A 14,915-nucleotide genomic window follows, 5' to 3' on the forward strand; every position below is an offset into this window, starting at 1 on the left:
TATATATATATATATATATTCTTCAGTGAGAAAAAAACTGTTTCTCATTAGCATTAAGTTGATGGTGACATTCCACCCAGGTCAAAGTCATGGCTCCTGGACCTTCCTTTTGCATTTTTGTAGTTGGTGTTTAGGCTCGCTGTGTTTAGTCATGATGGGTGTAGCAAAACCACGCACACACGCACACACACACACACAGACGATCCTGCTGTTCTGTGTGTGGTGAGAGGACCCCGAGGGGTGCCGCTGAGCTGTCAAAGCACAATGAATGAAGAAGCTGGCCTGCATAGCAAAGGGCTCGGGGGAAATCCCACCAACATGACACACACACACACGCACACCGTGGCATAGCCTCTGTCAGTAGACAAGAAGTAGATGCATCTGCTTTAGACTTGCAAAATCTAAATATGCAATGTTCAATCTGGACAAAAGACAAATAGGAATGCAGTGAAAATGTAATCTGCATGTCCACTTGCATGCAAAATTAGTTGTTTACTCTGCAAGCTTGAAACAGAAACAAGCCTCGAGTCTTCTGCAACATCTGAGTCTGATAAAAGAGGAAAGTCCAGGAATCTAAGTGCAGCAGAGCACCAGTCAACATGGATTATATCAGGAAGCAAAAAAAAAAAAAAAAAAAAACTACACACTTACTTACCAAAGGCAAAGACAGCCTATGTTTGTTTTTGTACAGCACCTTGCAAAATTAGTCATACTTCTTGAACTTTCCCAATTTAGTCACAATACAACAGCGAATTTCAATGTATTTTGCTGTAATTCCATGTGCTGGCCCAACACAAAGTGGAGAATTAAGAACATAAATCTGACACAACTTTCATTTTTTTTTAAACAAATACAACCTAAAAAATGTAACATGCATTTCTCTTTAGATCATTTTACTCTGATACACCTAAATAAAATCTAACAAGCATTTAATTAAAAAAACAATTTTGGATCTTTATGGAAAAGTGACGGTTGGTAAGCCATAATTATAAGAAAGCTTTTCAGTTTGACAGAGTAACGCTGCGGTTAGATTTCACCAAAATTCTATGTTTTGTGCAAAATGCTGTGATTGACAGAAAATTTCTATCCTGAAAATCACACAGTAAAATAGAGTGGTGGCAGCATCATGGTGTCAGGAAACATTTTATCAAACAAAACGCTGATTAGATACATAGAAGTTTGCAATTTTATTTGACAAAATTTGTGCAAACCATTTTGAGACACTAATAAAAATTTTCCTGACATCATTCAGTAATTTAAGGTTGTGTGTGTGTAAAATCATACAAATTATATTAAAAAATATACTGAAATCATCTAACTTTGAGTAGAAGTGTCCATGTTGCAATGTTATTGTCATTTCTGATGCTCATGCATTTGTAATTCAGGCTCCTTCTAAATTGTCTGTCTGTGCATCTTTGCTCTGAGGATAAATTTTATGTCAAAGTAGCACTTCATCAGAATCACATCCTTCAGCAATTACTATAAGTTGTAAAGAACCAAAAATATACATCTACTCCAAAAATGATCTCAAATTACACCTGGCTGCAACAGAAGAAGGCAGCGGCTCTCTTTAACAGACGTTTATTTGAGGGATTGTGGGAAAACTAGATTATCCAAGCACCCCTCGGTGACTGCGAAGCAAAACTTGTAAACATAGCCATTCCTAATTCACAGAAGGATTTTCCTCAATGAAGGTAGTAAATCTCCGAGCTTGGCACGAGCCTGAACAATCCATTTACAATAATAAAGCCTGAGCAGCAGGGAGATCGACCCTTAAAGGCGAAGGTCAACCTCATATTACGGCTTTAAAGGTTTCCTATTACAGATAAACTTGAATATAGACGCTCACCTCGCCTTTAATGGCTGCTGGCTATGCACTGGCTGAGCATGTGTGGACATTCTAAGTCCACTTTTCTCCGATATCACTGGATAGTGGAGACCAATTTATGGATGTGTTTCTGTGCCTATGGTTGATGAGGTGAGTGATAATAAAAACCTGACAGCTGAGGAGGAAATCTCTGCACATCGGCCTATCTGGCCAGCACATCTCAGGGAAATTTAAATACCGAAGCACCTGGACTCAATAGTGCTGAAGCAGCACTTTTCATTTCCTCGGGCCTTCTCGTTTGACACTTCAGTATATTTTTTTTCTCCTCCCAGTTTATTTTTTTTTGTCAGCCTGCTGCTTCTAAAAAGCTTTTCCAAGCCTGAATACTTGCATTGTTTCCATAAATTCCAATCCTTCTTGTTTGACACTTCAGTATCTTTATTCTCCTTGCATTGTTTCCTTAAATTCCAATCCTTCTTTGGACACTTAAGAAATCTCTGTGCTAACACACCTAACTTGTGCTTCGTTTCTCCTTCACTGCTCTCTACAGGGTGACTCCGGAAAAGCAGAGCGGGAAGGGAAGAGGACACTGCAACAGAAAGAAGGAGCAGAAGTGAAAAGAGGCGAGAGTGCAAGCTCTTAAGTAGATTGCAAAGAACAGCACAGAGGCATGAGTGTGAATATTAAGAGGGTTTTCTCCTGACCAAGAAGTCCCAGCCTGCAGCAAGTGCACCACCAGAGAGAGAAAGAGGCGGTGGCACAGAAATTGAGAGAGGCAGAGGAAAAGAGCCCTACAGAATCACCAGCTATTGAGGAAATGCCACGATGATCAGGTTTGGTGTCAGAAACCACTGTGTGTACCCCGCTATTCGTCTGATCTAGATGTTAAATTACAGCAACTGAATTAAATATTGGAGTCGTTTTTGAAAGGGTGGGATTTTTTTTTCTTTTACAACTGAAAGAAATGTTAATGCTCAAGAGTTAGGAAAGGCAAAAGGAAAGAAAACTCACCTGGGATTCCTGGTGGAGTTTTCAGGTATTTTCCATTGAAATGCTGTATCACAACTTCACACTTCTCTGTTGACTCCATCCTGCAATTGAAAAACATTAATTTCAAAATTTAAATAAGCTTCAATTTCAACATGACTGCTATGTAATTCTGTAGTAACCTCAAACTTATTACAAAAACATGCGACTTCTTTTCTTTTTTTTTTTTTTTTTAGAACGACCTGTCCTTGTTTCTGCAAAGCACTCTACTTGACGACCGCATTCCCTTTGGCAGAGTAGAATCAGTCTGTTCTTTCAAAAAAGACAGATGGTCTCCAGTGAGACCATCAAGAGTTTGCCTGTCTCTCTACTGTGGAACATTATTGTCTGCATGCGTAAGACGCTGATAATGAAATTCGGGCCTTTAATGGAAAAGGTTGTTATGCAGCCTGTGTGCTGCATAATCGAAACTTAAAGGCAAACGAGGACCAAAAGTGATACTTAAAAGCCTTCACGGGCGTAACAGAAAATGCAGGATTACTTATGGGCAACGTGTAAAAATGTTGTGAAAACAATAGTTCATGTATTGTGTACTGAGAGAGAAAAGACATCAAGCTGAATAACCCATCTTCTCTCTCCCAGCCACTCGATCAAAGTCTGAGAAGAAGTCAAACAGCTGGCCAGTGGGAGGGCTCTGATCTTTCACACCACATGCCCATACGCTCTTCTGTTAGACATTACATAAAACATGTGTATTAGTAAATCAAACACATTTTGCACAAATGCACAGCTTGTTTGCATGCAGAGAAAAAAAAGACATCACCTGTCACCGAACTGTCGTGTTACGATAAATGTCCAGTTTCAACCTCATGCATGTTTTAAAAGACAGTTTTATGCAGTGTTTGGATATGAATCATTCAATATCCAAGAGATAAGACATTACTTACAAGTTCAGAGAATGTAATATTTTGTATCAAGTGTTTTTTTTTAAAAAATCAAAGCAATAATGACAAAAAATATATATTGATCAAAGTAAACTTGTTTACTTCTCTCCTCCCTCTTTGTGAGCTGCATCACAGCTCATTACCCTTTTGTATCCACTTAAAAGTTGGCAATTGAATGATTTTGTTGCTTAAGATTTGTTTAGGATGGCTTTGCTTTAAAAGTTGCTCCATTATTTATACAAATCATTCTTTTCAATGTGAGAAAAATTTTCTTATTCCTGCAAGTCAAAAACTGATCAATAAATGATCAATTCGCTTCTCTGTGGAACAAAAGAAATTCTGTAACATTTGTTTCCTAAATCTTTGCTTAACCCCCCCTGTTTTTTTTTTTTTTTTACCCCTACCATTTCACTAGACAATGTCACAAAAATGAATTTTACAAGGGCTTCTGTAGTTTCACTGTGCAGAGAAAAGAGAAGTGGTGAGAGAAACAAACTCCTGGTGGAAGCAGACGATCTACTGACGAGTCAACCAAATTCTGGTGGAGGACATTTGGGTTAATGGAGTCAAAGGCCTAACATGTAGTCCACAAACAAGATCCTGGCGTTACATCTCTTGATGGTCAAAGTGGTGCAACATGAAGTGTCATGCCAAGCTGGTAACATCATCCGCCAGACCTCAGGGCGACAGATCTGCAGTCATTTCACCTGTGATTTTTCGTTTCTCAGGGACCGGGATGATGGTCGGATGTAGAAAGATGATGGTTTTGAAAACACGTCGGACAGTTTCTCTTTGCTGCACTGACTTCCTTGGTTAATTCGTTTCTTGTCTATGTAAGGCCTGGTCCAAATCACTGCAGTCATTTTCTTTAGTCCAAAGCAACTTCCTCAGATGTGAAGTGAACCATGATTTGTTGTTGTTATATGTGCGGAAAGTCAGTACACACGCCTCACAAAAACGTACGTAAAACAGGCCTGTAACATCCACTTTAACGCATCAGTCTTTCTCAACAGTCCTAAGAGATTTAGACGTTTTCAGTTCCTGCTTGTATTTTGGGATGAAATGAAGCAGACGAAGATCAGAGCGTCCTAATGCTGCACAGACAGCATGTTGTGCTTCTTTTAAGACTGCGTAGCAGTGGTCCAGTTTGTTTGTCTCTCTGGTGGGACACTTTACATGCCTTTTCTATTTTGGTAGTTTATTAGAAAGGTGCGTGCTGGTAACATCCCAAAGAGCAATGAAGGGAGAGTCTGGCTGCTTTTTTCTCCAGACCTGTTATCAGCTCAGTGATCTGTTTTTCAGCTTCCGATGTTCAGGCCTGTGGTGGGATGTAAACATCGACCAGAACAAATGAGGAAAACTCCCTTGGCAAATAAGAGGGATTACAGTTCATAAAAAAAAATGACTCCAGGTGAGGAATATGTCTGTAATACAGTGACATTAGTACACCAACCTTCATTTATATTAAAGCAGTTTCCTCTGCCTCTCTTTTTCACTCTGAGATGAAACAACTGGAAGCCCGGCATCAGAAGTGTTTTGTTTCATATATATTAACGGAGCCACCTTTTCGTAAAGGAGAGCAGCTTCTCCGTTTTGCAGTCCAGTGAGCAGACATTCACTAGATGGACAGACAGGAAAGGGGTACGCAAGCCGCACTGGCAGAGCATGATGAGAATATCTGGATGTTCCCTCCATTGGTGTCTCTTGTAAATCTCACAAAGAGCTGACTCGCTTCCAATCAGGATCTCAGAAAAAAGACTACGAACTGATGAAAACCAGAGAAAACCTGATTAGAGAGGTCTTCCAAATGTTAAAGGGTTGTTCCCTGGTGGAAAAAAAACAAACAAACAAAAAAAGTATCTATGCAATGCCTGTATCCTTCTGTTTCCAACCAGGCCCCTATTTAATCTCCAAATGAACAAAACTAGGATCAAGTTGAATGTCAACTCTGACACAATACTGATTTGCGAGCACTCAAGGGCCAGTTACAACAGCTGGGATCTGAATTGCCCCAGGAGAAAATCCAGCTTCTGTCCGACTCTAATTCAGAATAAATCGCTGCTTGTATCCTGTACTTAGGAGGTTCCACAACCAACTGGTTGTGCGAACAGTGGCCTCCCACTCCTGCCAACTCTGTTCTCCATTTTATCTGACATTTTACTCACTGCAGTGCAGTCACATTAGATCACCTCGATTCCATCAGGGTGATCTAACCTTAACGTGCTTGTTGATGTGTGTGTAGAAAGCTTGGTGTGTACAACACACGATACAATTTAAAAATGAGGCTCTTATGCAGATTATAAGTAGGAAGGATACCATTGTTTTTGGTGCATGGGAGATTTCCTGTAATATAACGCACTGAAATAAACAAAGCTGGCAAGAGTTTGGGGACAAAATGGTTTGAATGCTAAAAATGCTGGTCAGCATGGACTTCATGTAGATGTGACAAAGGCTTTTTCCTGCCGCAAGTCTTGCACAACATCTTGAATTCAAACTCAGCCAAATCAAAACGTTCCCAGCCTCTGGTGTGCTTAGACACATCACAAAAACGGATTATATTATAATACAATGAGTGGGAATAGATGGATTTTAATTCTTACACCACAACCTCCAAAGTCTATTTAAATTTAAAGACGCTACAGGAAAAGCCAGCAACTCCAGTCAAACAGTTGGATTTGCTTTTCTGTGCATAAGGAATTGCTATCAAAAAGCCAAATAAAGTTAGGTCACAGTAACATATTAAAAACAAACATTTATATGCATGAATTTGCAAAACCTTTGCAGTAAATACATTTCAGATTTCCTTACACAGAAAAGCCCGATATCAAAATGAGATTGTTTTTCAATGCAGGCCCCAGCGACTGCAGTGCCTTTATTATAATATGCTCCCGGAATGTGCAGAATTCATTGCATTCCACATTTTCATGCTTTTTTCACCCACACCTCCTGAAATACTCATATCATCCTGTCAGCCTCTCACTTCTCTGTCCTTTGTCTCTCATCCCTCCCCTATCGCAACCCTCATTCTTCTTTTTTTTTTTCAAACCATAGCTTCTTTATCGCTCTCACCGTCCCATCCATCTTACTCCCAGCCCATCTACACCCTTTCTTTTTGACGTCTCTCTCTCATTCCTCCCTGTCTTTCAACCTTGGTTATTTTCTCCATCGTTCACCATTATGCTCATTCTTTTTTTTTCGCCTGCTCTCTCTTACTATCCGTGCCCTTCTTTTCTTTATCTGCGCATTCCTTTCTTTCCGTATAGCAGCCACTTAACATCAACATCTGTCTCTCTTTTCTCTCGCTTATTACCATTATCTTTCAAAATAAATTATCTTTCACACTTCCTGGTATGATTTCCTATTGACCCTGTAACCACCCTCTTTCACATCTTTCTTTATTTTTCCACTTTGCCCTGACTGCTACTAAGAGGTCAATGCGGCTTAGCTGATCAATAAATATGGTTGGTGGCCTTGAGCACTTCACTGGCACTCAGAATCAAGCAATTAGCTCAAACCTTTTCAAAGAGTGTGTTTAGATTAGCAGTAAACAAAGAACTCTCAGTACCTAGTTTGAATAGTCTACTTACATAGACTGACTCATGGATAAATGTGTCTTTAAATGTATCTAAAAGTCCTTTAATTCCACACGTTTTCCAGGATGGTAAAGAGAGAAACAGGCCTACGTCATCACATATCATCCTCCATGCTTTACAATGGACACAGTCACACCCAGAGCTCTGTGAACGTAAAGAAAGGATTTAGGTTCTCATCTTCTTCTCTTTCAAATATCCCAACAATGAGGAGGGCCTCTAACATCCCTTTACCAACTAACTGTCTTTAGATCCAACCTTCCTTGCTAAGGGAGACCATTTTTCATTTTGCCCTACTTCTCTTCATGGGACAAAAATGTGGCTCCAGTATCCTCCAATGGTAGAAATTGCTCCTGAATTCCACTGCAAACCTTAAATTTCCTGAATCAGCTTTCAGAAACTAAGACATGCCTGAAGTAGTGCAGTCATCTCTTTGTTTCAATTTCAAACCAGCAGCAAAGGTTTGAGACCATTCCTTTAGTAACCACGCAAATCAAGCTCTAGCCGGATGGGGGAAACGCAGTGACCAGACTAAGTTAACCCAGAGGTTAACTCTTCCGGGACAACAATTGACCAGATTTCTTTCTCAGACACCACAGAACCAAAAGAGAAGAAAACACAACACCAGACAAGAAAAGTTGTGCTGAGCTCTTCTTCTTCCATAAGAAAAGAACATTTACATCAAGAGAGGAAAAATCTGTCTTAAAGATAACAATGACAAACCAGGTGCAAGATAGCATTAGCGCGATAATATATAGCTAAGCATAAGACTAAGACACATCATTAATTCAACAGGTTTTCTTTGATTTGATTTATTTTCATGTTTCAAGATTTATTTTTATGGTTAATTTTTTGTGTGATAAATGTGTTAGCATTAGGTTTTGCATGCGAACTGAGCCTCATTTGTTCCACCTGTCACATCACTGAAGGAAAGTAATTCACAGCCTGTCATGAACCAGGACTGGATCTCAAGAGAGATTCAAATACATCACTCTCTCCAACATCCACTCTCCTGTGTACCATGTGTGTTGGAATACTTGTGGGTAACAGAGAACATAGTCTATCATGCAACATGTGGTTCATTAGATCCCCCATCTTAGGACTAATTTCTTTCTTTTCTTTTTTTTTTGTCACAGGAGCCATCTTGTTGCAAGACCAGATTGACCATTTCTGAGAATCCTTTGCCTTATTTTTACCCCAACATACACACCCACAGCTGATGTACACACAACATAAATAACAACTGAGTTTTTGATTTTAGGTATTGGTTGGTTAATTCCTATCACAATCAATATTAATAGTTTATTATGAACTAATAACGAGACTAGTTGCTACGGTAAACTGACTATAAATATGAACCGGTCAGTTGTCGTCGTCTGCTTGGCATCTCCTACCACCGGGTTGCCAGGGCGCAGCAGCATGTACCACTCACCAACCTGTCCCAAATATGAGCCAGTGGAGGTGAGTAATCATTTTATTGTAGTATTTTCCTCTCATTAAGATCAAGTCACTTCTGGGTTAAGTGAATGGTATGGTAAAAACAGCACTGAGGTTATTTGGGACTAATTCTAAGCGCGTTACTCCTGCATCTAAAAAGTGGATGACTGTTAAAAAAATAATATTTTAGCATATTTCCTTTTTTTTTTAAATGGTAAGAATTGCTAATGCAGAGCACACCCCTTTGTTCCTTTTCTAAAAATGACTTTTTTTTGTTTGTTTTGTTTTGTAAAAACTCCATCTCTTGTCATTGTCTCTCCATCACCACAGCAGGTAGAAATCAGCCCAGAATACTAGGAGCAAATGAGGCAGGCAGACTGGAAAGCAGCCACTGAGAAACAAATCAGTGAGCCAGGCTGAGCGTTGGTCAGTCAGCTGCAGAGTCAGGCAGGTAGACGGGGAGGCAGGTTTGGCTTTTCTGAGTATGCTGCTGGTTAATGGCATCAGGTGCTGCTGTCTGCAATGATTAGTGCTGGGGCTGGAGTAATGGGCTCTGATAACAGTAATGGATCAGCCCACAAACACTTAGCTCAGTTTACTCTCTCTAATGCCCCTCACAGTCCAGCCCTCAGCAGCTGCCTGTCTGTCTGTCTGTTGACACAGCTAATGGGAGGTCTACATTTTATGTAGTCCATTGATCTGTTTTGTCTTCTGTGGACAGTTGTCCTTCTAGCTTCTTTTACGGACACTTTTTGTTTTTTGTTTTTTTACTATAATCGATCATTTCTTCAGCCATTCGTGCCTGTATAATAATTTTTTAAACTTTGCCTCTTTCACTCCTTTCGCTTTCTGTAAAGATTTCTGATCATCTCAGTAAAAAAAAACAAAACAAAAAAAAAACATTTCGTCTCTTCATAGTGACCTCTAAAGTTACTCGTTTCTCTGAGACCGATGCGTCACACCCGCGTCCCTCTCATGTAGCCGCTTTCTCAGATTCCCTTTCCATCATGTCTGTCCCTGCAGCCACTGAGGCTGCTTGAACAGGTGGCCTGTGGCAGGTTGTTGCTGTGCTCTGTTTGCTGGTCTGCAGGAGGGCTGCCTGTTTGAGGGAGCGCAACTAAGAGGCTAGTTTTTAATGTGTGTTGTTACATGTGCACAACGACTTGCACGCGGGATCTATCTGCGCATATGCTTATTTGTGCAGTTGTTTATTTGGTGTGTATGCGTTCATCTATCCTGCTTTAACCTTTCAGTAATAGAGCAGGGAATAGGAGAGGAGTTTAGCCAGAGCAGGTGATTAAGAAAAATCCCTGCAAGATGGCGGTGGTGTGGCCGTCACCGGCCTCCTCTGGGTAAACAGGGAGGAATGAGAGCCTGGTGGCTGCTGTCGAGGACAAGGACAGAGTGGTTTATGACTTTGGGGGATTAATAAGCTGTAGAAGAAACTTTCCAAAGTAGAAAATGGAAAAAAAAAACTGTTAAATGACAGGCTTGGCTCTAGAAAAACAGCAGCAGTGACTTTACAGTGATGCAATAGCCGCTATCCGTGCTTGTGAAACACATGGACACTGCGTTTGCTTTATAAAAGTATCCACTCCTTTTGAAACCTTTCACAATGTATCAGTTTACAACTACAAACTTTATTTTATTGAGAGCTATATGTTAAAAAGCTGGCACAAACAGTGTACAATTGTGAAGTTTAACGTAAATATGTTTGCCCTTTTTTATTTTTACAAATGAGAATCTGAAAAGTATGGCTTCCAGTTATACTCCGCTGCTGTGATCAACACAGCTGAATGTTGATCGTAGCATTTTAAGCTGTTGGTCTTGGACTTCCTGCAAGAGTTGTAGAGATTAACAGCATTTTTCTGATGTCGACACAGATTCTCGTTGTGTGTTGGATACCCACGTTTATTTAAATCCTCAGTAACAGTTTCAACCCAAGACAACAGTTGTGCAATTTCTTTTATGGCTCTACTGGGGACTTCTCAGAATTTAAAGAACCATTACTTTGATAAGTATGTGCCATCTAGATACCTCCACTTACTCCAGAGACATAACATTTTCAATGTAGAGCTCAAGTCACAGGAATTTATAGATTTTTTTTAGGATAACCGTTTCTCCTATAACATGCAAGGACAAACAAGTCAATTTTTGCCCATTGATTTATGGTCTTTATTTACCTGGCGAAGCCGACTCCTCTGCTGACCCCATTGGCATCTCTAAGTATCCTTGTAGAGATGACGTGACCCAAGGGCTTCAGCATGTTCTCCAGCTCCTGTTCATCCATCGACACTGGCAGGTTGGAGATGTACAGGTTTGTGGGGTCCTGCTCTTGTTGCTGCCAACGACAGAAAGGGGAAAGTGCGACACAGGGGAGAGGAAAAAAAATGGAAATCGGTCAGTCGATGACATAATTGTAATGGATAATCACTAGATAGGTTGAAATATGGCAAACTATAACCAAACTCTGGTTAAAAAGCATTTGTCCTCTGACACAAACACATTTATCGGATCAAATGCTCGGTGACTACATCGATAATTCACAGACGTCAAGCTCTGAGCGCATGTGTGTGATCATTTTACGGGATTCACGGGAGTGGCAGGTACGACAGTCAAGCCTGTATTGGCGTCTCACACAACGCATATATTTACAAGAGCAGTTGTTTAAATGGTTAAGTTTAGAGTTCAAATCAGAGAAAAGGGCGAACTGTATTATTGAGCGACAGAGATTTCAATATTTCCAGAAGCAGCTCTTTGCTGGGAGAAGCTGCGCAGCTGGTGGTGGGCTTAGCCTGAGGTAGTTGCAAGTTTCCCCCATGAAACAGCTTGAGACCGCCCAACCAGTCAATCATCCACTGAGTCAGGCAGTCACAATGTAACTCACTATACCATCTACGCTTCAAATCACTCAGTGCTTAAATTAAGCATGAAATGCCATCCTCAGTGCTAATTATGGATTTATGATGTTGTAGGCTGTAAGCACATTAGCTTAGCATCCTTCCTCCAGGTAGTAAGTGACTCATCCGATCAGGCAGCCGTCCAGAGTTTCCCTGTATGCGAGATACATCGCTGCACCCTTTATTGAACTGCAGTTGAGACCATCATGAGTTAAATATGCCAGGGGCCAATGCAGCGCTACAGACGGCCAACTATGGCGTGGTTACAAGCCAGGAAAATAAAATGAGAGCAAAGACTTGATGAGGTTTTAATGAGCTTTACACCCACTTCGGCAGCCACATTGTGCCATGGCCTCTTTTATTTTGAATTTGAGTTATTTGTTTGAAGGTTAAATTTATTAGAACATGAAAAATAATAATAATAATAATAAAAAAAACATCTGAAATCTTTAGAATAAAGCAACTTTTTTGTCTAAACGACCTGAATAAGTCTAAAAATATTCTTTACGGATTGTAAACTTTAATCCCTTCAAACAGCATATCATTTTATATGATCGTGGTAAAATGTGTGAAAAATTTACAAAAAAAAAAATCTAGTGTGTACGATGCACTATAGTTGGGAGAAAGATTATGAGCAAACACAATAAAAAAATATTTGTGTCTGATGAAAACGTTTCTCTGAAGATTAGGCAATATGTTTTGGATAATTATGCCAATGATCATTGCTTTCCATTTTTAAAAAATACATTTAAAATATCTCAACACTGTAAAGAGTATTTGATATATTGTGCTGTCCTAAAGTTTCCAGGATGTTTGGTAGAGAAATGGGCCAAATGCATCAAAGGTTGCCAGACATTAACAATGAGGAGTTTTTATATGTCTTAGTTTTTTGTTTCACAGTGTTTTCTTTTATTTTTATTTTATTTTTTTTTGAAAATCTCAATTTCATCTCCTCTGACCAAAGCACACAGTTTTAGCTAAAGTCCTAACATTTATCTAAGTCCCAAAATTTACATTTGTGATTGTTGGACAATGTCTTAGAGAATGAATTAGAGACTCAGATGTCTCTTTTTCCTTTAGTAAACTTTTAACTGTTTTTGAAGACTTACAACCATTTGGGTATGAAAAATTTATTTTGCTAAAATTGATCATGCTTCCAATTATTTTGGTATCAAGGATTATTAAAACAATAATTTCTTAGTATGGAAATTTTACAACAGAAAAATATTGCCATATATATTTTTTTACTGTAAGATTATTCCAAAGCAATAACAGATGAACTGCATTTAAGACAATTTACACATCTTTTGTAGTGATGATAATAAATGTGCTTTACTCTATACATATTCAGAAGCTGAAGATATTAATAGAAAAGAAATGGTCTAAAAATTTAATTTCAGGCACAAAATCTTACACAAGAGCATTGGCTACGAGAAATTAACGTAAAAGGCGTGCACAGCAGTCGAGTTTGTTTTCATGTCAAGAAATATTGCTTTAATAGCTGATTTAGTGTCAAAGAAGATATTTTATATACATAAGTTCTGTAAACAGCAGCTCCGGTTAGTCTTAAAATCAAGAATCTATCATCTTCTCAGCTTGAGGTTGTGGAAAAACGTCAGGCAGTATGAATGTCTTTTCTCTAAAGACAGAATCCTTAAAGACTATGATTCACAACAGGCAATCTTTTCTCAGCTGGTCTCTTTCTGCATCTCGATCGAGAAAAGTTGAAGGAGGAGAGGAAGTGTCTCCGCCAATGTCCTGCCTCCGTATTTCCATTTGCTAAAAGAGGGGATTGGTCTCTCCCCCGATTAATTAGCTTATGTATCTGACAAGCCATATTTGATCCGATTAAAACCTTCGGGAAAAGGCTGGTGCCCAGGATCCCAGCATTTCCCCTCCCCCCTTCAAACATGAAGTGAATTATCAGGCAAACTCCTTCCTCTGCAGGTTTGCTGCATTTGGACGCGTGAGAAAAAAAGATCACATGAGTTCGTATGATGCAGGATCAGTCATCTCAATGAGGCTTAATTAAATCTGCCTGTAAAAAAAAAAAAAAAAAAAATCTACTGTACATGTGTCACTCTACCAGCTAAGTCCCTTGAGAGTGTGTAGCCTTGCAGCTGCACTTTTCTTTGAGTCTCATTGGTTGCGTGAGCCAATGTTTTTCAGGATTATGTCAGATAGGCTTCATATCTGAAAGCAGAAAGGAGGTCTGGATCAAAGAGTTAACTGACTTAGTGACTCACTCACTGGGCTAAGCCAATGATAAGTCAGTGTGTGTGTGTGTGTGTGTGTGTGTGCGCGTGTGCGTGCAGTTTGTGCAGTGCGTGAAAGCATCAGAATGTGAAGCAGTAATTTGGGTGCGTGGGCTAATTGTAGAGGGGCTCCGTTTGCGCGGGTATTATCGCAGGGAGGCCTCCTTTAAGCGCGGCTGCCTCACTAACTTTTCCTCTTTGATGACGTTCCGCACCACAAAGCTCTAAATACCCAGATGAGAAGGTTAGGGGAGAGGAGTGGAAATAGGAGTATTTTGACAGCGAGGTGAGATGGGCTGGCCCATTCCACAAGGAGATTTAATTTCCTTTAATGTCAGATCTTGCACATGCACTGCTGTCAGGCTATGAATGAAAAGGTAATTGAGGTGTGTGTGTGTGTGCGCGCGCGCGCGGGTGTGTGTGTATCTGATCTCGATGCGATTATGTATGGGGCTTTTGTTCCATTGAAGGTACAGTTTACAGTGTATACTGTATGCTTGTGCGTGTGTGTGTTAGCGCGTATGGTTTTAAAAGCCCCCCTTGCTGCGTGTGTCCATCCCCTCGCCATTGACCAGTGTTGTATAAGGTTAATGGAAAGGCTCCAGGCTGCGCTCAGGCTTTGATGAGCATTAATTCCTTCACCTTGCCACCAGGAGGAGAAGAGGAATCAAACTCTGTGTGTGTGTGTGTGTGTGTGTGTGTGTGTGTGTGTGTGTGACAGGATGGGGGTGGGGGGTGAACGACGTGTCATTTCCTGCTGACGGATGGCTCCCTTGCCAGACCTGACAGCCCTGTAGCAGTTATTTCATTTCCACTCCCCTGCTCTGTTTACCTCACTGTAATTTCGGAGAACATTACCATGCTGCGGTGAGGGGGAGGGAGAGTATTAGTGGAAAATACAAAAAAAAACAGAAAAAGCGCAATGACTTTTCAGTCTGATTATGAGCAGGAGGTTAAAGAATAATAAAAGGTGG

General features: G+C 40.1%; 1 protein-coding gene across 2 annotated transcripts in view; it reads right to left on the bottom strand.

Moving 5' to 3' along the window:
- The window catches only part of rbms3 (RNA binding motif, single stranded interacting protein), a 229,218-nt gene that overhangs the window by 73,317 nt on the left and 140,986 nt on the right, over window positions 1-14,915 (bottom strand). For both annotated transcript variants that reach the window (XM_016676090.1, XM_016676089.1), the window contains exon 6: window positions 2,840-2,919. In XM_016676090.1, the coding sequence (XP_016531576.1) occupies window positions 2,840-2,919 (80 nt within the window). The remainder of the gene's footprint in view (window positions 1-2,839; window positions 2,920-14,915) is intronic.

The sequence above is a fragment of the Poecilia formosa genome, unplaced genomic scaffold (genome assembly GCF_000485575.1).
Source record: "Poecilia formosa unplaced genomic scaffold, Poecilia_formosa-5.1.2 Scaffold127, whole genome shotgun sequence".
Classification (NCBI taxonomy): Eukaryota; Metazoa; Chordata; class Actinopteri; order Cyprinodontiformes; family Poeciliidae; genus Poecilia; species Poecilia formosa.